General features: G+C 41.1%; 1 protein-coding gene across 1 annotated transcript in view; it reads right to left on the reverse strand.

Annotated features, from left to right (window-relative positions):
• The window catches only part of LOC128941801 (bifunctional heparan sulfate N-deacetylase/N-sulfotransferase 3), a 52,341-nt gene extending 37,371 nt beyond the window's left edge, over window positions 1-14,970 (reverse strand). Inside the window, exons 1-2 of the mRNA XM_054283755.1 lie at window positions 14,859-14,970; window positions 7,397-8,514 (exon numbers count right to left, since the gene is read on the reverse strand). Coding sequence (XP_054139730.1) covers window positions 7,397-8,368 — 972 coding nt within the window. The 5' untranslated portion in view covers window positions 8,369-8,514; window positions 14,859-14,970. The remainder of the gene's footprint in view (window positions 1-7,396; window positions 8,515-14,858) is intronic.
• Window positions 14,971-24,882: the final 9,912 nt, after the last annotated feature.

Here is a 24,882-nt window from a genome sequence, read left to right on the forward strand (position 1 = left end):
TCAGATATGAAGCTACACTTTAAGGAGCAACAGTAATTCATCTCCAGAACTGCAAAGTGAAAGAAGCAATCTCCTAAAGAGTAACTACTTCTAAAAATTGGTCGTAAGGCTTTTATGGTCTGTGCACAGAAAATAAACTGGAATTGGAAATAGATAGGGAATTGTTATTCCATGAGGGGCTACACATAAACTGCCAACCAACTGCTTTTCCTTCACGTGGTTTTGTAAGCATGGTCACCTAGAATCAGTCATGTCATTGCACTGCCCTTCCAGGCTGAACAGGAGAAGCAAGGCCACTTCCCATGCTGCTGTACTGTGAAGGAAACAAATGAATTAGGAGTCCCACTGGATTAGGACTTCCACTCTCATTTCTGTCTCCTCGCCAGACTGCGCCCCCTGATGTGACTGAAGGGCAGGATGGAGGAAGGCTCACTTTTGCTATCATGTTTTACAGTTAATGGCTTTGATTTCTAGATCTGTCTGCAGTTTGGTTTTTATTTGTTGGCTGTGAAAGTTTTATTCTGTTCTGTTAGCAGCAGGAAGCGGATGGCTAACTTGTCACTGAAAAAGCCCAGAATAAATCTTGCAGCAGCCACTCGTACACTGCTGCTGAATCAGGGCAGCTCTGCAGGAAGCTGTAATGCATTATTATTGTTTGTATTATTGAGGTGCTCGCTGAACAAGAAGAGCCTCTGACCAACAGAACTCACAATCCAAGGAAAGAGAGGGACTGACAGGACAGCAGCTCGTGTTTCCATGGCCAGATGGATCAACCCAACCACTGCAGAGTTTACGTTATGCTGACAACACTCAAAGTCTGCAGAATCACCTGCATTTTTATATTTTTCACATGCCCATGAAAATACTCACCTGCATTCCTAAAGTGTGTATTTTTCAGTACACAGAGGAAGACAGACTTTGCTAACCGTGTGGCTGTGAAGCAAGAATTACCTCAGTGCAGGCTGGCACACTGGGTGGACAAAAGCTTTTCTTATGGATTTCTTTGCACAGGAAGCCTTATGCTCAAGAGTAAATATATCTCTACATAATATATCAAGTCAAGGGAAAAACCAGAAACAGCATTACCAAGTATTCAGTTAGATCACTTGATCTCAGGTGAGTGTCATTCCTTAAGTTTCATTTAAAAGAGCTCTTGAATCTGAAAACTCCATTGAGAACAGGAAAACACCATTGTCACATTAAGCCTATGGATAGCAAAGTGCTCACCACCACAGAGAAATATGGGGAATTTAGAAATCAAAACAAATTACTCTGATTTTCTGTAAAGATGCAAATGACTGAACCCACACTGCACACCATCTTACTTGGGAAAGCACCAGCAGATCTACAGAAGCCACGATTTCCTTTGGTTCTATCCTGAAGAAACCAAGGAGTGTATAACTAATAGTCAGATCAGGTGCTGGGGTACAAGAGCTTGAAGCAAATCAGCCTCTTTGCCCTCAAAGACCTCATGGGATTTACTATGCCAAGAAACACTTCCTGCAGTCTCTCTGACAATAAAAAACTGCAACTCAAATTCATTTTTCTTCTCTTAGCTACCTGCCACTGAATTTATAACAGCAGGAGATGGTGCAATCCTTGACATATTGCTGTCTCAAGACTCAGGTCTGCATTAAACATTTTTAGGTTTTCATGTACAGCGTCAGAGCATTACAATTAAAAACCAAACCAAACAAAAAAACTCCATCAGATTCAGTTACTCCAGTACTGCAAAACCAAACAGAGGGGAAAAAATACGGAAATTCATTTTTCAAAGAAAACCAAACACAAAATACCTGATGAAACAAACAAGAATTTCATCAAAAGCAGAACTAATGGAAACCACCGAATTTACAGGAATGAGGGCTGCAATCCCAAAACTGCATGCATGATTTTTGTCATAATCCACCATGGGTAAACTGCTAAATTAAACTCAGCACCAAGCTTATTCCATGGATTTGGAGGTGTCCAGCTCACACAGGCACAGAACAGGAGGAAGAGGTGCACGAGGAATTACCAGCATTGCTCTGGCAGCCGTAGAAGTGTCACAGTCAGAGCAGAACCAGCTCACCTGCATCCCTGTGACCCCTCTGCAGTCCTCTTGCTTTGGGAGAGGATTTTTATCATGCTTTCAACTTCAAACATCAGTATGATTTTAACAGAAAGAGCTGGGCTCTATTGAGCAGCAGTTGTGTTCATCTTACTAGACTAAAATTCACAAAGGCTGGCACATAAACCAAACTGCTTTTAGAAGTCAGATGTTATGGAGACTGACTGGTAGAATGTACTATATGCTGGTAGCAGCCCATAAAATATGTAAGACAATTTTTATAACTTTTTTTTAAAGTTGTATTTTAGTTCTGAAATCTAATTCTATCTCTCTACTGTCTCACAGTGTGCAATATTCCACACTACTATAGCTGACACAATATGCTCAAGTAAACCAGTCTCGCTAGGGCATCAGACAGCCACAGAGATATCCCAGTCAGTCATTTTCCTTCTCCTTGGCACTTCTGAAGAACTGAATGCACTTTTTACCTGCTATTTCCAACAAGTGAGTAAGAAATAGCTTAGGAGCTTCAGGTCAAATTAAGGAAGAACGTATGCACACACACAGCAGACACATTCCACAATGGTATACAGGTATTACAGCTAACCAACTGGGAACCCAGAATGATTTAGCACAACAGAAGTTCATCATCATTAATGTCTCATGTAATTTAAAGATGTGATTAAAAAGATTTTTTAATGTCCCCGAAGCAAAGATTTATGGCTCAGTGGTTCTGCAGCTGACACATGTGATGACACATCTGTCATTTCTTTCTGATAACCTTCTACGTGATCCTACAGATAAAGAAGCAATTAACTTAGAGAGTTAGACTTCCTCCTGTGACAGGGACCATCCTTTGTCTTGACAATTCAAGCTTTCTGGCTGAACCTTTTAGTCCTTCTGCCTTAACACAATATATAGAGAAAATTCTGTTCCAAGGAAAATATTTAGGTCATTCTTGTGCATGAAAAGCTGAACAGCCAAATGACTGCATTTTTAAAATTCATAGCCAAGTGGTCTGCTTTGCCTTGGGAAGTTCTGGTTCCTTTCCATGCATGCTGCAGAGGGTGAAAAGAAACTTAATGGGTTTTAAATAACTGCAATAATTTAAGCAGTGCTGAGTAATGTGGATGAATTTAATACAGGGAATATACAATTAGCTCTTGGTGGGGAAATCTGTTATTAAACAGAACTATATTAAACAAAAGGTTAAGCCACCAATGTGACTAAGAAAGCAACAAAGAAGCAACAGCACTGGCTATGGAAAATGGAAGAGGACTGATCCAACCAAATACAAATGTTTATATTTGATGGCAGGCACTCTGGAAACAATTTATGAACAAGGCCACATACTTTTAAGATGCAATTCACTTAACCAGGGCCTCTCTGAAGATCAGCTGTTTTTCTGTGTTTATGTCTACTGTGGGAATTCACAGGAGTAGCTCCATTAGAGGAGTCTGCCTTATAAACCTCAACATGCAGGCGAGATGAGAGACTGGATGGAGACTGAAGGGCTAGGAACTGATTCCTTTTGGCTGCACCCTCTCCATTAGCAGAACAACGTTTATCACAGCTCTTTTCTCCAGTGCTAGTGCTGGGAGACTGCAGCCTGAGCCTTGTACTGCCCACTGCCATGCACACGTACACCAACAGATGCACTGCCCAGGCACTCCCAAACCAGAATGATACATAAGGATCTATCAGCCCCTTCCAAGAATGGATATGGTTAATATGAAGATTTTTCCTTGGCAATTATAAAGAATAACTACAGGTAGAGAAAAAGGTTAGGCTTACCTGAAGAGATCCCCATCCTGACTTCAATTCAGTTTCTTTTGAAAAGCACACAAAGGACCAGGGAGTCAAGAGGAGCTCAAACAGCTAATTATTAGGACAAAATAATTTGGTAGCGTTCTAATTTTTCATTTGAAAAACGTGATTAACTCTCAAGGAACTCCAGCAAGTGCACATACTGGGGAACTGAAGGGAAAGGTGCATGGCCTAGACCACCAGCACAGATTAACTGTCATCAGGAGAAAAATCTACATTTAATTTCCCCTCTTTCATCATCTGCTTCTCCCTTGAAAAATCTCAATGCTTTACAGTAATAAAAATTTCACCAAGAGTAACTCTAACAAAAGAAGATATTAAATTAGTAGACTGTCAGCCAGGACAATCACGGTCTATTAAGATAAACTTATTCTGTGGATATCTAGATAGATTTTTCTCTGTATGTCCATTTAAATGAATTATTTGCATGGCACATGCTCTTAAGTCTTTCTAAAAGAAACAAGGAAAATAAAAGATAACATTGTCACAGCCTAATGGTCCCTCCTGCCAGACAGACCATAGGAGAGAAAAAAAACCACTGAAAAATGAATGTTGAGTTGATTATTACCAAGCTTATTTTCAAAGTGGGAGGCAATTAGACCATGGAAACATTCTCTTCCATTATTTCTATTTTACCAGAGGAAGATAAAGTACATAAATATAAGGATGGATGGTAATTGTTGATGCACAGTGACAGCTACTCCTTATCTCGCATCGAAGAACTGTGTTCCATCAGCCCAGATGTTACACACAGACTGGCAAGTCTCTCACAGGTACTTATTCAAAGAATCTCAACCACTGTTTCAAGTTGTTGGGGTCCTCCTTGTTTTGTTTGTAATTGAAGAAGCTGTGGTGAAACTAGAATAAACTTAATCTGCTGTTTAACAAAACAAAGCATTTACAACAGAATTTAGGTGGATAAACTACATTTGTAAAACATTTTCAGAAGGACTCTTTACACTTGTGTTCCTGACACTATAGGTACTCCAGCTGAAGTAGCACCACTTTGCCTCCTCTTTAGAGGTACAGAAGACACTCATTTTGGAAAGCCTGCTTTTAATCTGACTTCTTATGAGCTCAATATGTAACACTGCTAAAATATTACCACTAAACCTTATAATAGTAATTTTTCTATGTACTTAACTCCAATTCACATAGTTTAAAGGAGAGGGAAGTTAAGCTTTAATGGGTTAAGCCCTCACATATTAATTATTCTGGCCACTCTGGAAATCTATTTTAGATATCTAAAGAAGAAATTCCTTTGAAACCATGATCTTACATGCAGTCAGGATCTCTCTCCTTGCAGACAGATCTCACCTCTCTCCAGGTGCACTCAAAAGGCACCTGGCCATGGCCCAGCTTGAGCAGGGAGTTTAGAGCAGATGACCACCTGAGTTTTGCTACTGGTTCTGCATTAACCTTCCAGTTTCTGAACTCCATCCTATCCACAGAGCAGCCAGAACCAACCCTAGAGGTCTTGTGGCTCTTGGGAGACTCCTGAAGTTTCAGATTGATTAGCATTAATAGAATACCGGTAAAAATACTCACCTGACTCTCCTCCAGCTCACAGCCCTAGCAGCTGTTGAGTATACCCAGAAAATATTATCAAGGAGATATGTCAAACAAATTAAATCACAAAAGACAATCCTCCTTAATTCTGTACTGCCAGTAGTTAAAATGTAAGCTTGGTGGAAATGAGCAAATCTTGAGTACTGAAAGGATACAAAGTCTACATTTAGAACCTCTTTTCACACTAGTAGCACCCAATTCTCCATCACAGTCACTGCAGCAGAACTCGGTAAAACTCCTGTTTAATGAGATGTCATTTATCTGCAAATACACTTTACAATCATGTATTTCCAACTACTGCAAATTGATTTTGTTTCATTCCTTCCACATGTCATTGTGCCACCGAGGATAACTCCTTTGATATTAATAGTAATGAAGATGCATTGCATCTGACAGTCCTAACAACATGTTTAATACAACATTTTAACTACAAGTAGATGAAGAATCCGAAGGGAACACTTTTTTTAGGTTCCATTGTTTCAGAACACAGTCCTGTATAAAAGAAATTATCCTACTTAAAAGTTATTTCCACTTTGATATTACTTCTATTTAATTTGACAGTTTTATTTTGGGAAGATTGCTTTCTGACATACTGCAAATTATTTTCCCAAACAATATAGTTTATCCTTCTGTATCTGCTGTAATCAAATTTGTCTCAATAGTCTCCTGTTTCTGGTATATAACTCTGGCAATTTAATACCCTAACTTATTTTAAAATGACAATCCTAAGGTGTCACTTACAAAAAGAAACAATACAAAACATGCTGTCTCCTACTGCTGTTGCACAACACAGTGATGGATTTATTCAGGCTTTGTTTCACTCACTTTGTTACCAGAAAGTGGTGCTGCTGGAGAACAACACACGCTCTGCCAGAGATGTTTGTCAGATCTGACCCTTCTCCTGCAACCTGAGTTTGCATTTAGCAGACTCTCCAAGCATGCTCCCTTATCTAATTCAAACGCTGCCATTGTACTCTCCACAGGAAAACCATTTAGGAAGCTTCACCTTGATTTCTGTTCTCTCCCACCTGATTTGTTTGCCTAAGGAAAGCACCCACTTAACAAGGAGGCAAATCTCATTTACAATTGCATGTACAGAGGATGTTTCGGAAAAGAGCGTATGCTGCAATTTTAAAGCAAATTAAAAGTTGAACTGCAGGGTCGAGCCTTTTGTTTAAGGAAGCACTGTATGCAGAGCTGCTGTAGCTTGACATATATATTAACACTGAAAAAACCCAAAAATATGGTTAAAAATGAAACAAAAATAACCCACTGCACGCGGTGCTGTCCTCGTCTTTCCTTCTTGCAGTTCCTCATTCCACTAACCAAGTTCTAAGAAAACATTCTCCCTTATTTTTAGCACAAATAGGGCAACAATCACTATGATACAGATTATTAGCTTCTAGACCAAGTTGAGAAAGGTGACCACCAACTACCTTATTTGGGACAACACTCCTCACAAAAAGCACAGCAGAAATACTTACAGGAAGAAATAATGTTAAGATGTTAGCGCTACTGACCAACAACTATCAACTCACTTGAACAGCACAAGAGAGTGGAAAAGGACCTTCAGGAATGCACAACTCTAAACATAAAAATGGAAATTGTCAAGTCATTTAGTGACAGAATGAGCTTTTAAGACCACGAATAACACAAACCCTCCTTGCAAGCAAGTGCCATAAAACAGAGATGAAGAGGTGAAATGCTGCAAGCAACTCCTGACATCCCAAACTATTTCAAACAGCCAGTAACCCTGTCCACTCTTCAAAGTTTATGCTGACATTTATTGTTGCTCACTGCATTTCCCTCCTGCTTGTAAAACTCCCAACACGTGCATTAAATATGAACAGCTCCAGGGTGGAGCCCTGAAGTTCCAAGTATGAACTACCCACTTTCAGATTAAAAAAATCACATTGCCGTAATGACCATTATTTTGTGCACATACTTTACCTGCACATCGTTGGTGTTCATCCTTGTTCCATCCTTGCCAACGAAGATATCGTCTATGTCAACCAGAATGTACCTATCCAAGGACAGTGTGAGCTTCTTTCCAGAGAGGAAAGAGATGGCATCTATGAAAATCAGCTTGTGCAGCCAAAAATTCAAGTTATTGCCAAAAAGGACTCGTTGAATCCCATCGTGGAGCCCCAAGTCATGAATTACTGTGGCATAGAGAGCAGCAGGTAGAGAAAGGTTTTCTGGCGTCTTTACTTTTGCAAATATCACTGGTTGATAAGTTGTGTGATTAATCTGGAAAACAGCCCAGTCATTTCCAAGCAAGGGCCCCTTCTCAAGCTTAGAAGGTTTAGTCACATGGAGCAGTGGGGAATGAGGGTTAATGCAACAGTCCTTAATACCCAGATTGCTGTGGACATGGAAAGGAAAACCCTTCCACTGAAAGCTCTGCAAGCTGTTCTCACTGCCTTTGTGAAATGCGATCACACCCACACCATACTCTATGCAGTACTTATCTAGAAGGCCTCTGTTCCACGAGTCCATGTTCACGTACTTCAGGATATTCTCATACACTATGAGAGCGTACTTGCCTTTGTTCTTGTCTATAAGCACTGGGAGGTCACCTTTCCCAGATGCAATCTCAATGTGAAACTGAAACCTGCTAGATTCCAGAATGGTTATGATATCTTGGCCTAATGCTGAGTACTGGCTTTCCACAAACACCAGCACTACAAGATCTGTCCTCAGGGGATCAACAGGCCTCGTGGTCTTCACCTCCATCAGCTTGTAAGGCAACAGTTGAGCATCACCACATTCCACTTCTGAAGAGGTTTCAGGGAGTTCATTTTCCTGTTTGTAGCCATTATACAAGTAGTAGGCAGAAATAACTATGCTCACCATACAAAAAGTGGCCAGCAAAATTACTGTTCTTTGAAAATGTCTGTGAAGTTTCAGGATAAAACTCATGGTGTTTACTTGCCTTAGACAGCTGTCAACAGCAGCATGAAAAACAAACACAGATTCCCAACAACTTGTTCCAGTCCTCTGAAATATTTATGTCACCATTGCAGCACACACATCTATCTTCCACAGAGCTTTACTGAAGGTACAGTCTAGAAGAAAAGAAAATCAGAGATTTAAATGAGACACCACCTTGTGAAGAATCACCTGCTTAAACTAATGGGGAGCAAAGAAATCACTGCCAGCCAGAGGTTTGGAGACCAATGGCTCAACATTTTGCAATAACATTTTTTTCTGCTCCCACTACTTGCCATGTGCATTTGAAGGTCTCTAAATCTCACAGGTTCCTCAACTCAGAGGATCAAATAAAGCAGGCAGAGGCACTGAAAAGCAAGACATAAAAGTAAAGTATTTACAGTGTTTTAGAAATTCTTTTAACCTAAAGATAAAAGTTAACTCCAAGTAGACAACTGCTAACAACCAAAGTATTGAAGAAAATTTATAACCTATAAAAAGCTGGGGCAACATGATTAAACAAATTCTATCTTGTATTAGTTTTTCAAAGAAGCAAGAACATGCACATCTTAACTGCTGTACAAACATGTACTGATACACTCTATATTACATCTATTAGAGGAATTTTTTTAAGCAAAACTTGCTTCCTGCAACATTAGAGGAAAACAAAGCATTTTTCTGGACTGTGTATTTGTAAGCTGTTAGAAGCATTTCTTTGTATTAAAAAAACCCATAGAACAATCAAGCTCTTACATTTGAGAAGAGAAAGTAATAAATCAAAAGTTGAACCTAACATGCAGATCACCTAAGGATATACTTATGTTCTATCTTGTACTTAAGGAAAGAGCAATTTTTCAAACCAGCAGTACAATTGCTGTCAAAACTCCCTAGTAAAACAACTGGCTGGTGTGACAAGCATAAAATAATGATCATAAGTCATAAACAAAGATTCAAAGCAGATTTTGAAAAATATTTAGTGTGTCAAGATCTAGAACATGCCACTGTAACTTCAGTGTAGTTTGCACCCAGGCCCGTTTGGAAATGGGATTAGGATAAAGTGTGGCATTGATGTGGTCATTTCCATACTGAGAGGTTAATCCTTCCATTCCTGGTTGGGTTTTTTTTTAATCCTACATTGTAAGCAAATTGGTCTTTCACTCCAGATTTTCAAAAAGGCTAAAAAATGTTATATACTTAACAATACCTATGTAACGTCCAGAAATTTAATTAAACCCTGAAGACAGATCTTCCTAGTGTCATGATGAGCATAAAGTAATAATAAACGAGAAAAATCAGAGGAAGGGAGAAAAACTCCAAGTCATTCTATTCATCAAAACTGCAAAATTCAGCATGACCAGCAAGTGCCGAGAGCTGTCTCATTCATAGTTAAGATTCAGAGCAAGATTCCTTCTGTCTGGATAGATTCTGCTTTAGATGGATTTTAGTCTCCTCACCTTCTACTCACAGATAACTGTTTATCAACCCCTCCTCTTCTGGGAAGCCTTAAATTCAGCCTTGAACCTTACCTGCAGCAGCACAAAGTCCTGCTCAAAGCTTTTGGGCAGGAGACCTGCCTTTCACCCAGGCTCACTAATTGGTGTTAGACCAAAATAACATCACTCCAACTTCCTGGGTTTTATCTTATGTATAAAGACCAAGTAACAATATGAAGGAACCTTCAGAAGAACTCAACATTCTTAATAACTGCAACGTCCAATCCTTGCCACACTAGCTTCACGAATATCAGTCTGGATGGCATAACAGAGCTATTTAACATGGTAACAAGTCAGGTGACAAAGAGAAACTTTATCCTGAATGAGTTAACACCAGAGAGAGGTTTCCAGACAGATGATTTTTCATTACACACACGAAGGGTTCTCTTCATTTTGCATTTCCAATTCAGCTGCCTGAATGCCAAGAAACACATAATTTTAGTGCCTAAACTTAACACTGACTGCATTCTGTAGAAAAGCTGTACACACACCTATTTCTCTTTGATAACCACAGATCTGGCTGGTCTACATACAGAAAAAATGAGAATTGACACTGACATAAGCTCATAGCAAGGAAGGGCTGATGAGACAGAGCTGTTTGAACAGGACATTTCACAAGGGTTGCAACCCAAGAAACATTTGCAGCAAGGACACGGTTCCTAATGCCATTCCTTAGAGAGGAAAATCTGGAGCCAGCCCAGACACCCGTGTTTTCTTCAAGAAAAGCCCTGTCATTGTATCCTGGCTCCTAATTGCAGGTGCCCCCTGGGGCTACAGAGTGCAGCTGTAAGGAGGAGTGGCTGGACCTGCCAAGACAGATGTGAGGTTCGACTGTGAGGAGTGAGGAATTCTCTGAGGCACAGGACACAGCCAGACTTGGCACACTCCCTGCTGAAGGCAGGCAGCAATTGGGATGCAACAGAGCAAGGAACGAGGTTTAAATGCACACTCTCACACTCTCTAGTATCAGCTTGAGGCTTAGGTAATTTTCACTTGCTTAAGGACTGGTTTGCATGGCAGGAGTTCCAAAGAACACAGAAAGAAGAAAACAAAAATGTCAAAGAGAACATGCATTTTGCAATATCAACAGTCTCAAAGCCTTGACCAGGTACAGTTGCTTTCCTCGAGGGACAGCAGCATTTTCCCCTGAGCAATAATCCTTGCTGGATACTCTAGTGCTGTATTACAGCAGCATGCTAAAACAACTCACAATGCACCCCCTTGACAGCGACATCCTTGGGATTCACCACACCACACACTGAGGGACCTATGGAGATCATGACAGTGACCTTTACCACATCTCTAGAAGTGGCTTCAGGGAAGATGCTCCCTGCTTGCTATCATTTCCTACAGTACAACCAGACAAAAAGTGCAATTCTCAATGTACCTACAGTGAGTAAGCTGTGAGAAGCAGCATTTCAGAAGCGGAGTGCTTGAGGAGTCTTCCTTTCATGACCAAAGAATGCAATATTTACCAAAGAAAGGAGAAGTCGTGATAACATCAACATCAATAAAAAAATCTAAGTATAAGAAAAAGGCTTAAATTAAAAAAAAACAGAGTCTAGAAAGTCTTCACAAGAGTTCAAGCTTGTTAGCATTGTTTCAATGAAAAACACCCACAGATAGAGCTGACCATAGATAGAGCTGCCTGCATCAGCAGTCTCAGCTCTTTTTGATTTCTACAGTCATGTAGAATTCAGTGACAGAGGAATATGGTCCCACCTGTACCCCAAACCACTTCAAATCACCTGAAAACAGAAATTGGATATTAATAAATCCAAAGTTCTGTAATACTGATGTTGCAATAAATTTTACCTATAAAATAACTTGTGTGTATTTTGCCATGGTTTGAAGCAATAAAACTTGCCTGTTTGTTTTTCTATCTAGAACTTTATTTCTTTAGAAGAACCTGCATTTGATCTCCTATTTTACATTTTCATGCCACTGTGTTAAAATTCAGACCAGGACCTTTTACCTCTACTGCTCAAAGTAGGAGGTATCAAAATTCTCTCTTAAGGTGAAAATTAGCATCTTTGAATATTCAGAATTTGGTTTTTAACTTACAGACTCTCTATGGAGAAGATCTTGCTGAGAGAAAGCTGAGTCATGGAAGCAAGTTTTGCATTTTGTTATGAACACAGACAGAAAGGCTCAATGCTCTTGTCATCTGCTGCAGAAATGGTTTCTGCAGCCCAAAACCTGCTCATGTGAAAATCTTGCTGGTACAGGAAAGAAATATCACCTTATTAAGCAGCAGATTCACCATTCCGAACATACTGCTGGGCAGTCACAATTACAGGCATCTGCAGGCAGCCAGCATGAAACAGATGCATTTGAATAGGGATCTTCAATTTGGATTGGTTTGGGGGGTTTATAACTCGTTCTGCTTGCTGTTTCAGGGTTTTTAAATTCACTACCAAAGCAGCACTGATGATAGAACAAATACTGTGAGGAACCCCAAGACCCAAAGGACACCATAAGCGAGTTCCTACCACTTGCAGCTTTCTTTAGTTTGTTGTTTCACCGCTAAGCATAAATGACCAAATTCCTGGCTTCTGTAAATCATTTCCCCCTGATAACCCTCATGGAAACTCTTCCACAAGACAATACAGGCTGGAAATGCAGCCTACTAAATTCTTCACAGAGGTTCTCAATCCAGAAACTGCACAGGCACATAAAACTGCATACAATCTTAAAAAATGTCTGATAAAGTTGAATCATGAGTATCAACACAATTTTTAAAATGACAAGCAACTTTTTTCTGCTGTCCTAATATCAAGATTAAAGCAATGGGCTCAACTAAAATACCCATAAATAAGCAAGAAATTGTTCTCAATTTATCAGATCAAATTTATCAAAGCCCAGTAAGAAAACTCTGGTTTAGTCTGACCTCAGGCCTGTGCTAGGGCAACTGTTTACTGCGACCCTTGATTAGAAACAATAAAGTTGGGTCATACTTAAAGGTAAGAAACATACTCTTAAAGGGTAACAAAAATCCTTTTCATCAAGAACTACTAAAAAGTTCTGGACTAAGTAGTCATCAATATTATTGAGGTATACTGCATTTATCTAGAGACATATTTTTAATAACTTTCTTCTAATAATCCCCATCAGTATATTCCCATTCTGTTCTTTACCAGCCTGGACACTACCACAGTGCTGGTGACAGGCTGGGGATGCACTACATGAAAAATGAGTTTTAAATGCTTTAAACAAAGAGCAGAAAAAAAGGAGGCATATTGTTTAGCATATTACTACAGACATTTAAATCTCTACTGATTAGAATGCTTCGTAACTGCTCTAAACATAAAGGTCTGCTCTGGCCACTCACTATGAAATACAACTTCACAGGAAATATTCTGAAATCATTTTAGTGTTACTAAATCGGAAGTCTTTGGATATACAAAGGATATGGTAGGAAGCAGCAAAGCACAACCGAACACAACCAAACCTGGGGTAAAGAGCAAGGCTCAGACTTTTAAATCAGTTATGAAAACACCAAAATAACCTCCGAGTACCCCTACTTACAACATTACTCTACTGACTAAAATATTCAAGCATTAACAGCTCAAATGAGTAAATCCAGGCTGAGAATGAGATCTTACAACTGCATATTAAAAAGACATTTTCAACTCGTAAAAAGGTGATATGAGACATGAGCTGTCAAGGGAAGCCTTTGAAACCCTTTAGTATCACATAACAAACCCTGGAATGTGTGATTATTGAAAGGTTTACATTCCCTCACAGCTGTTAGAAAAAAAGGGAACGGTTCAGGCAGCACAGCAATTCTGATGGATAGAAATTCTTTTTCAAGTCCTTCAGGTAAGCAGTTTGTAGTTTCTACTGTACCTGTGGTATCCTAAGCTCCATGCTGCATTGCTTAATGCAGTACTAGAGACCCTTACAGGATAGGGATTCAAGCATTACAGTTTGTCAAGGAAAAATATTTATAAATATTAAATATACAACGTTTAAAATAGTTTAAAAGAAGGTTGTAAAGACTTCAACAGAACACAAAAGTTTAGTTTAGTCTTCAAATTACTCTGCCTTCATACAACACTTTGTACAGAAATATCTTAAAGCTCTTGACATCACACAATTTTTCTGAGATAAACGCTGTTACTTTTCAGCAATTGCAAAAACATCACTATCTAAAGAGTAAATGATTTGCTCAAGGTCTCTGAGATAAATGTTCAGCACACCGTCTGGTCCATGACCATACCATTACTTCCCCTCTCCTTTCTCCCACAACTGCCAAGTGTAAAGAGTTAATAATAAGGCAGAGTTCAGAACCATTTCTTCCATGACACCTGACTGGGGATGCTGACAGTGAGAGAAACCCTCTTACTTTCACTTACCATTCCATTAGGAAGAGAAAACCCCACCACACCAAAACCTGAAGCAATTATCCAGCGTATCAGGCATCAAATTGAGTAATATACAAGTTTTCTGCCATTTCCCGAGGGCTGCACATGACAGCTGAACCGAGCAGCAGCACACATGAATTTCTGACAGGATTTGGGGAATCCAAGCAGCCACAACCACCCTAAGTTATGAATAATTACTGCACTAGGCTGACTAATTTTGTGCCCCAACAGAGCCATAACCAATTCCTGCAGACACTAGAGGGCAACAGCATCCCGCTGAACAGCTCCGCGAGGAGAGCGAACGGGAAAAGCCCAGCCCCTGAAGGGCTGCTGCGGGGACCGCGCCAGGCAGATGCTCAGTGCGCCGGGAAACAAGAAAAACAAACCCAAACCCCAAGAAAGCCCACAGAACAACCCCGCAAACGCCGCCTCGGCAGCGGGAGCCTCAGCGGCGGCAGCCGCCCCGTCCCGCCGCGCTCCCGGCCCGGGCGGTGCCTGCATTGGAGCGGGAGCCTGCGGGCGGCTCGGGCACAACTTTGCCGGGGGCACGGAGCCGGCGGCCGCGGAGCTGAGCGGCTTCGCCGCGCCGGGCCCGCGGGCACCGCCCGCCCCGCTCGTTACCTCCGGGCGCGCTCCGCCGGCATGTCCCCGCGAGGTGCCTCAGATCCCGCCGCCGTCTGTGCCCTCCGCAGAGCCTGCTCCGGGAGAGGCGCCGGGGCACGGAGCCGCCCGGGGCGCGGATGTGCAGCGGGGCTGCCGCCGGGGGTGCAGCACCGCCCGGCAGCCTCGCCGCGCCCTCCCGGAGGAGGAGCCGCGCTCGCCTGCGAGGGGCGGGCGGGGGCTCCGCCGCGCCGCCTCCCACATCGCCCGCCCTCCTCCGGGGCTCGGCCGGGCCGGGGGCGGCTGCGGCCCCGCGCCCTCAGGCTGCGCCCGCACGCAGCGGCCCGAGGCGCCCGCCCCTCACGGCACCTGCGGCGCCCCCCTCCCACACGGGGGCCGCCGCCGCCTCACTTGTGGGATTCTTAGTCCCTGTCTTAAATAAAGTATGAGTAAAAAAAAAAATAAAAATTCTTTTTTCTCCTCCAAAACCAATTTAGGAAGCCCCTCCTGCAGTCGCGCTGAGGCGAAGTTCAACTCACACCCTCCCACCAAATCTCTCGCTGTCGGTGCAGCTTTAGGTATGGCCGATTTCTGAGCCGCTCTAAAGGTAGCACACAGGGGTGGAAATTCCGTGAGGTCAATTACATTTTGTCAAGACAATGTACGGTTAAAATCTTGAGAGAATGCCAGTTAATGTGTTTGCAGCCTCGCTGCTTTTCTTTATTGAATTTTCTAACCCTATGTTAAACACAGTTAGTCCCACTGTATTTTTCACTGACACCCTGCTTCCCTCGCTCTGAAGATGGAACTGCTCCCTTACTACAGGTGAAGGAGTTACGATTCCCTGTGTGAACTGCATTAGCTTTCACAAATGGGAAATAAAATGAATAAATTTTACAAGTGCCCTCTTGATCTAGCTAATTTACCTCACAATTGCCCAGTGATTGTTAGCTCACCTAATGGCTGACAGTTCAATACATCGGATTAACTCCATCACTGACGCTTGTCTGTCCAAACCTTCCTCTCTGTGACTAACTCAAGGCAAAAACTTAAAGGAGAAAAGCTACAGCCACCTGAATGTTGCTTTTCCAAACATCAGGAGAATTTACAGCTCTTAATTCAGGAATACTGTTATTTACTTTCTCCTCTTTTACTCCCTTTTATTCTCATGACACACTAAATACCCCAAATTTTACTGTCTTCTAGACTACAAAACAGTACAAGGTCCATAAGCTAGACTTAGAGTAGAAAAGAGAACTTGTCACAAGGGCTTACTATGTGTGAGGTTATTAACCCCTGGAATAGAGAGTCCATCTGAAATCCTGTTGCCCTCTCAGTATTCTCCAGAAAGGGACTTCCTCCCCGATTAAGCTTCTCGACTGGGTGAATATCCTGACACAGTCTTGTTTTGGGGACTCTCTATTATGACGGACTTTTCCTACAACAGGCTAGGAAGCATGGGGTGGAAGTCAGTCACAAGTGCCCGAAATTCTCAGCTGTGAGTTCAAAGCCACATTTTCCCTCCTACCCTTCTCTCTGAGCAGCTGTTTTTAGGTTATCACTGGCTAGCCCGGTCAGAAACCTGGAGAGCACCTGTCCTCAGAAGCACTTGGTTGCTCACAGAGATGTGCCAGACACCTCACAGCTGAGGGCTGCAGCACTGCACGTCAGCAGCTGCAGCACTGAGCCCTCCTGGCAGGAATATTAACAACTTTCATCTTTCTTGGTGCTACTTTTCAGGTTTTTTGCTCTTGAGCTGTCAGTGCAGCCTGAACTGGGAGTGATGTCTTAGCCATTCTTAGAGAAATACATCTTAAGGCACCGCTGACTGCGCTTTTGGCCAAGATTTCTGCCTGGCACACAGCACTTCTCAAAAAAATAGGAAAATGAGTAGTAAATCCAGACAAGAAATTAGGGAAGAGGAAAACTTACCGAACTGCAGGCAAACAGAGACACATCTAGACAACTGCTACTCTCCACCATGAACTAAGGACTCAGCTTTCTGCATTTGTTAATGCTGGCCTCTACACGTGAATGCTCCCTTTCCCTTTCATGTTTTTCTTCCAACTCAAGTCTTCACCTCAACGATGTCCTTGTGCATCATCAGCAACCTCTCTTCCTCAAATGAACTGAATCCCACCTTGTCTCAGGGTCTCACTAATTTCAGGCAATTACTGCAGGAAACAGTTCTAACCATCGCATGGCTCTACATCTGCAAATGAACTCTTGGTCCCACTCAAACCTGTGCAAAATCTGCTTATTTTTGGAATGGTGATCATTACTACAACTCCCAGCACAAACTGCTCATAGAATGGACAGACTGATTATACCGCACATCAGAAAGGTCACGGTTTGGAGTGTTACTCGTAATAGCAACACTTTTCCATTAATAAAGAAATACTTTATCCAGTCTTGCCATTTCCAAGTTTAGAGATGTCTTTTAACCAAACACTCATTTTTATTTGTATTATTTTTGTTAGAATTTTCTTGCAGGAAGCAATTAAATTGAGATAGGTTTTTGAAAGCAAGGAGCATCAAGGCAATTGCCTGTTATTAGTAATTTCATGATTACTTTTTTAAAGCTATTATAAATGCTACTAGTCAAAAGACAAACTTACTGTAGATTTAAAATGCCCTTTGGATTAATCAGAAACTGGTTAAACTGGGAAAGGTTTTCTTTACACATTTCATCAATAAAATGAGGAGAAAAACATGGCCTAAGATTTAAGAAATGCTTGTGGTCAAAAATGTAATTGGCTAAGAGGCTATGTCAGAGAAGAAAAAAAGCCCAACATTGTTCAAGTTTATAACTGAACTACATTTTCCCAGTATTGTTATTACAATAACCTTCACTTGTGAAGTGTGTAAGGACTATTCTCTAGCAAACAATACAGGAAGCCAGCCACACTTATGGATTTTTCCCTATAAAGACACTATCTTTCAGATGGAAAACCCACTTATTGTTTCTTTTCACAACTTTCTATTTAATTTTCAATACCTTAGCCTAAAAAAATCCCACTATCTGCATACATTGCAGTAATACCTTTCAAACCAGTGGAAGGAAGTTGCTAATTACATGCCGTGGGCGCTGACTGCTTGGCAGCAGCAAGGCGCTTTTATCTCCAGGCATAGAATAAACTATTGTTATAAATATGTTTTGTTCCATGTTAATCAGGGTATCGAGACAATTGTCATCTTGTACAATGATCAAATGGGCAGCTCAGGAATTCATTAGGTGTGTCTGTTGCAAGCTGCAAACTCACTCATTACTGCTCAAGTCATGCCATGTGAAGTCTAAGACAGATCCATTAATGAGGAGGACTGAGCATTTTCTGTTGCAATTTACCAGGAAATTTGCTTATGAAAAGAGTGAAAAGACTCTTCCTTCCCATTATATCAGGTTCAGAGGTTCCAAGTTAATAAATATACAAAAAAAAAAAAAGCAGCGGTGATTCAGAATGTATTAATTTTAGTGAGTTGTTTTGAATGTATGTCAATTTGAGTGAAAGCTCCTTAGCAATATTGAAATTTGTTACAGGAAAAGGATAATGGGGATGAAAGAAAATTAAAAAGAAACAGAGTCGCTATAAGCACAGTTAACAGTCTGCAGCATCTTTGCCCTTTTAAAGAAAGTAATATGCAATTAAAACTTCTGTTAAAAATTGATTTTAGAATATATAATAAAATAGGGCTAAGAAGAATTTGTATTATTACCCTAAAATCAATTCATTTTCCACATGAATAACGAAGGAAAAGTTCTAAAATAGTCTTGTTATTTGCAGAGAGGGAAAACATTCAACTGCTATACCCAGCTCTTCAGTTGAGCAATAATCGAAACACTTCCCAAAGCAGAATGCCATTCACAGTCAGCTGGAAAAATTGTCATAGTTTCATCTTTCCTTTCCTTTAGTAGAAGTAACTCTGGAGAAAATGGGTAATTTAGCTGACTTTTCTTGCAAAAAGCAGCATGCTTTAGCACTGCCTTCAACTTCCTCATACCCTTCCCTTCCTTCTATATAAAAAAAATCCCTGCTGCCCTCTGTGCTCCTGAGCACCCAAAGCACAGCCCCACTTCCCTGTAGCAACAAAGAGCAAGAAGCAGAGAAGTTTGCACAGGAATGGGAAGTTACTCAGCATGCAAGGTAACACTGCAGGATCAATGACATGACTGTCTGCTCCAGACTGAGAGCTCATCAGCTGGGAATCACTGAGGTGAGAAAGGACTTGGGGACCAGTCAAAGTTAGGGAGTGTCTGTCAGCTGCCAAAGAGATGTGTCTGGAAAACACCGCAGGCAGTGCTCAGAGAGGAAAAGGAGAGGTGGATATGTGCAAGCGTTGATGCTACTTCATATGGCTGAGGTACACCCTCCCTTGGAAGGCTGGTTAAAGTTCAGGGAAAGTGATTCCAAGTGGCAGAGGTGCAGAGAAGATCAGGTGAATACACAGCCTGTCCCACGATTGTCGAGGTGAAGGTTGAGAGGTGATATAGCTGCAGCACTCGAGGGGGAGACATCAATATGCAGTGGAAGCTCACAAGTATTTAAGGAAAAGAGACTTTTGGCATAATAATGATTGGGTAAAACTGGTGCAGAAAGTTAGGATGCAAATTAGAAGAAGCTCTTAAATCACCAGAGTGAAGCAGACCTGTTCTGAGTAGTGAGGGCAAAAAGACTGGTTAACTTTGAGGTGGAGCTTGAGTGACAATCAGACATTGTTCATCACAGTGCTAGACTGGCCTTGATGGCTTAAGAGCATCTATCAATCAGTGACCCCAGAGTTTTTATGGTGCTGGGAGATCAAATTCAGCAAGAACACAAATAAATCCTCATCACTGATGCTGAAGTTGCTATCAGCTGTTTCAGCTGTGGTGGCTGGTCTGTCACACTGGTTGTTTCAGGCTGTCTGTAGGCACTAGAGAAGATGAGCACCTGCACTCTGTTCACATGAATATGAACATCTCCTCACAAGTCATCATTTTTAAATGAAAACCTGTATTCTGGAACATAAGATGTTAGCCTCCAGGGAAACATATCAGCTTGTCATCTGTCCCACAAGTCAAGAGGTAAAGAAAAAAAGGTGATATTGTTTTCTTTCCTGCTAGAATTCATTTGAATACCAGATCTTTCTGCTTATTAATATTTCAGGTCTCTCCAAACATGAAATGGATTGCAATATCAGATAAGCTGGTAGAACTCTTATGTTTGATATATATTATTTTGATTTAATCATAAGAAATTACGTCAATAGGTTGCCCCTATATAATTATGCACCATGCGCAGAGATCTTAATTACCCTGTTCATCAATATTCATGATAGCCCATATTATCCAGGGTATTATTCTATATTGTTATATGTGATGCCACATGAATACCATATGGGAGAGGGATTTAAAAAAGGTTACAGGCTAATGAGTGTATTTTATTCCACTCAGAAAACTCAAGAGAAACAGTTCTTTTCAAAGATCCAGAGACTGTAATTACATGCAAAATGTTAAGTCACCTTAAAGGCAAATACTAACCCAGATGGACTAAAGATTAAAATTAAAAGCTAAACCTTCCTATTGTTATTAGTGCCCCACTGCACTAGATATTGTGCAAATATATGAAAAAGGTGATTCTCATCATAATTCTACCTTTCAGCTTGGTTGTTCTAGAGCAGAAATTGTAGTAGGTTTAAGCTAGCAGCTGGTGGTCATATAATAGCAGTGAATTTATAATGATTTATAATGCCAGAAATTTTGTATGTAATTCCCTGTGAAGTTTCCTAGGAGCTGTGCCTACAAAACACTGCTTTGGCACGTCAGCCTTACCACTTAATTTGATTTACGCATTGTGTGCCACAGCCCTTGCACATCGTGCCTACTCCTGGGCCACAAACTCCACAGGGCACAGAGGCAGCTGGACAACTCAGGGGACTCACATGAAACCAGGATGCAGCTCCCTGCCCACTACCTGCTTCTCAAGTGTCACTGGCCTCTGTGATTATATGGATGTGTGAAGAGGAGGGATGCTCCTGCCATCCTTCAGTGCAGCAGGGGGAGCACAGCCAATATCTCTGGCACGCCAGCACGACTGTGATGCTGTAACAACTCCCTGTGCCTTACAACATGATTTATAACTATCTCAATAGTGTTTGAAGTCTTGATTCTGCAAACAACTCAAGTGCCACTGTACACTTAGGAGATGAGAGGGCTGCACCCAGGAGGCTCTGGGAAGGCTGAGCCACTCTGAGTTCAGAGAGGAGGCCCAAGTTCATCATCAGTGAGCACCACAGCCAGCAAAGAACTGAGGAGTCGGGATTTCTGCTGAGGAGCTCCTCCCTCAGTTCACTTTTGAGGCTGGTGTTTTTCACTGAGGGGCACAATCAGAACTTCTCAATTCAAACAGAACATTGTTAGTTAATTCTTTTCTAGAATTAGTATTTTGCTCTTCCTAACACTATTTGCTGTTTGAAGCAGACTGCAGACTGATGGAGGTGCATGTTTTGCCTGTAGCAAAGCAGCATTCTCCTTCTTCATCTTAACACTGCAATTTTTCTCCTCTTTGACATAAACAGTGTCCAAAGCACTCTAATCCCATCCATGCCCAGTACAAACAGAGCAAACAAGGAATGATTTATGCATGCTTGACTCCACTCTATATCTTATTCGATGAAGATGAATTACTGTGCTGGACAGGGACACATTCTCCTGAAAAATCCATCTTTGTAGATTCTGGTGCTCAATCTCATGCCTTGTGCAAATGTATTTTAGTAAGCTCTTGCCACTTTCCACTTGCTGATGCCACACACAGCAGAGTGGCCCTGGCAGAGCACTGAGGGAGGATCCCTTGCTGGCTCCAAGATACAGCTCCAGCTTATCACTTCCAAATGACTCTTCTCTTGTGTTCCAGGACAGGTGTCATTTCCCAACTTCTGCCACATGCTGATAACGTTATTTAAGCAAAAGACCAAATCCTCTCCCTTTTTCCTTCCATCATCCCATTGTATGCACTGCACTCTCTGCCTTTGGAGAGCCACTTAGGAGACAAGTCTGTCCATTTATACATTTAGCAAGAATTTAACTTTGTTGATACTGGACAGAAAGCCAAGGGTCTGCATCTCGTGACAAGTTTTACGCATGGCTGGGGTATGGAATTGATGCTTCCTTCTAGGGAAAAATGTTTTAAAACCCATGAATTGTTGATACAGGTTCAGCCCCTATCAGAATAACCCCAATACAGTTTGTCCTTAAGTAACTGGACAGGTACATTACCCATTGCTCAAACCAACAAAGCAGCAAATTAACAACAAATAAGCTAATTTTTCCCATTCTCCTTCCATTTTCTCTAGCTTTCAGTATGAACTGATCAAACTCAAATTTAATTTGTCTCCTCCCACAGTATCTTACACTCTAGCCATATAAACATTGAATAAAATCCATGTTCAAGCCCCTTCTTCCAAAGGTAACACAGTGACAGCACTCATGTGAGACAAACTGCATTGCAGTTTTTAATAAATCAGTCTTTACAAAAGCATTTCTACAACTTCTCTTCTAGAACTGGCAGTGTAATGAAGAATGTCCCTACCTCTTAGTCTCAGACCAGAATATTAAAATACTTTTCAACAGTTAAATTTCTCTCTGAAATTTTTAATTACAGTCTCTGCTCTTATTTTACTCAGTACAGCTTTGCTTACAAGAGACAATATTCTGTGATTTCAGGGCCACAGCTACCAGGTACCTGCTCAGTTCCCGTATCCCAGCTAAGATAGCAGACAAACCCCCTGTGGTGCTGCCGCGTGCTTTCCTTGCTGCAGGCATCCACTGGGCTCTCAGCTGAGAACTCTCACTTCACAAAAGCCACTGAACAGCAACCAGGAAAGGTTCATTATGAATACCCCCTGCATACAAAGCCATACTGACCTCAGAGAATTTTTTTGTATTATAGGACCAGGGATCAGACAGTGTGATTTCCAGCTGGTGCGGACAGGAGCTAGCTTCAAACATCAGCTCTAGAAGCAAAAAGCTCTATGAGGGCAATGATGCCCTTAAGACACACAGTTGTATAGGTTTTTCCTTTAAAAACAATCAATCACATCCCTTTTCCCAGCCTTCAAATAGAAAGAACAATACTTTTCTATATAATTGTAAGGCTGCACTCCCAACATGATCTAACAAGAGTGATGCCAACTCCTGTATGCTTCGAAGAACTATTGCACAGAAAATGTCCCCCTGTTCTGCAGTAGACATACCCTAGTGCAATGTTTAGTCTTTCAGCCTTAATTTAATTTTGTAGCATTTGCTTGTACATGTTGTTGTTACCCACATAAGCTTTTCCTTTCTCTCTCTCTCTTTTTTTAATTAAAGGTGCCATTTACAATTTGCCTTCTACCAGGTCAAAGAAGAGAACAGAAATACAACTTTACATAACAACTGGCAATTCCCATTGTTAAATCAAGCCAAGAGTCAGTATAATGCAATGTTAATTTTCATAGGGTAGACAGAATATGAAATATTTTTATATCCCTAGTCATTTACAGAGTACATTAGGCTTATGTTTTGAAATCAGATTGTTACCAAGAGCTTTCTGTTTAAAAATATTCCATGAAGCCAAGAAAGGAAAAATCTGAGACTTACTGGAGAGCAGGGAAATTGTCACCATGTTGAACGCTCTGTTATTCCTGCCCTGAATTGGCAGCTTGGGCAATATTCTTATAGGAGAACTGGGAGAAGCTAAATCACATGAACCCTCCTATCATCTCATGCTCAGATGGCTACAGGCAAAATAGGTATTTAAATTATAGTGCCTGTTTAGTTAAACTCATTTCTTCCACCGCTGACCAGGAGCAGTAGGATTTCAGGAGTTAGCTCTCCTCTTGTGCTACTTGTAATTATCCATTTTCTGAACTGCCATTTGCACTTTACTGTGCACAAGAGGGAGAAGATCTCTTTTACCTGGAGGTCTGGGTATACTCAAACCTTTTGTGGCATCTCCAGTGGGTGTCCAGAGATCATTCAGTGCTGGGTGGCAGTACTGGAACCCAGATTTATTCTCTTCCCTTTTCCAGCTGTATTGGTAGGCACAGTCTCACAGGTGTAGACATGATGGAAAATGCAAAGCACAAGAAAAAGAACACAAATCAGAAAGGCCTCTATACTTGCAATAACAAGCTTTTTAAATCACAGCATCTGATACTATTTTGTCCTTCCCAAACTGAAACTACTGGCAAGAGCCTTAAGAACTCTTGTTGAGCTAAGAACAAATTGCACATACAACCAACCCTACGGCAACCTGCATGCATGTGTTCATTGCTAACCTTCAGTTATGTAATCTGCTCTTCAGGAACTGGTCCTATTTTCTGGAAAACATCCTTGGATCCTTCCTCATCAATTTTGTCTCTGTGGCCCATCAAGTAGCCTCTAAGGAATGAGATGAAGGACTTCTACTCTTTGTCAAAAACCACAACCCTTTCTTTGATCCTATTACAAGACAGCAGCATTACTGGGAGTGTCTTTGTTCAAAAATGTTCATAATGTGCATTTCTCCGACGTTCATCACAGTTACTGGCATCTCTCTTAATCAGTGAATAAGTGAATAAAACTTATTTACTTATTTTATTCACTTATTTAAAGTGAATAAAAACATCAGTATCATGTTTTCCACAAAGTTTGCACTTTGCAGTTACCCACACTTCCTGACAAATGAGCACCCCCAACCTCATATTCCCAGGACTTGTTTTTTCTTTTTCTGGTTTTTTTTTTTTTTTTTCATACAAAGTAGGGCACACAAAAAAGGACAACCTGGTCTGTCAAGTGGCTGAAAAACATCTACTAAGCTTTATCCAAATATTCCTACATAATGAAACCTCTCCTGTCAGTCCATGAGACTGAAGTTCAAGTCTTAAAGGCTCATTTTCAATATCTCCTCACAGGGCAGAAATCCAGGAAGAGATTTCCTTTGAGAATAAGCACAGCCTATGCCCATGTTGCTGCTGAATTTCATTTACCTCTATGAGAAATAACTGTCTTTCTTCCTGGGAATTGCAAATAGTAGAATATACTCGTTTT

This window comes from Melozone crissalis, unplaced genomic scaffold (genome assembly GCF_028551555.1).
Source record: "Melozone crissalis strain CALT ecotype California unplaced genomic scaffold, PUWL_Pcris_2 ptg000039l_1, whole genome shotgun sequence".
In the NCBI taxonomy this organism is placed as follows: Eukaryota; Metazoa; Chordata; class Aves; order Passeriformes; family Passerellidae; genus Melozone; species Melozone crissalis.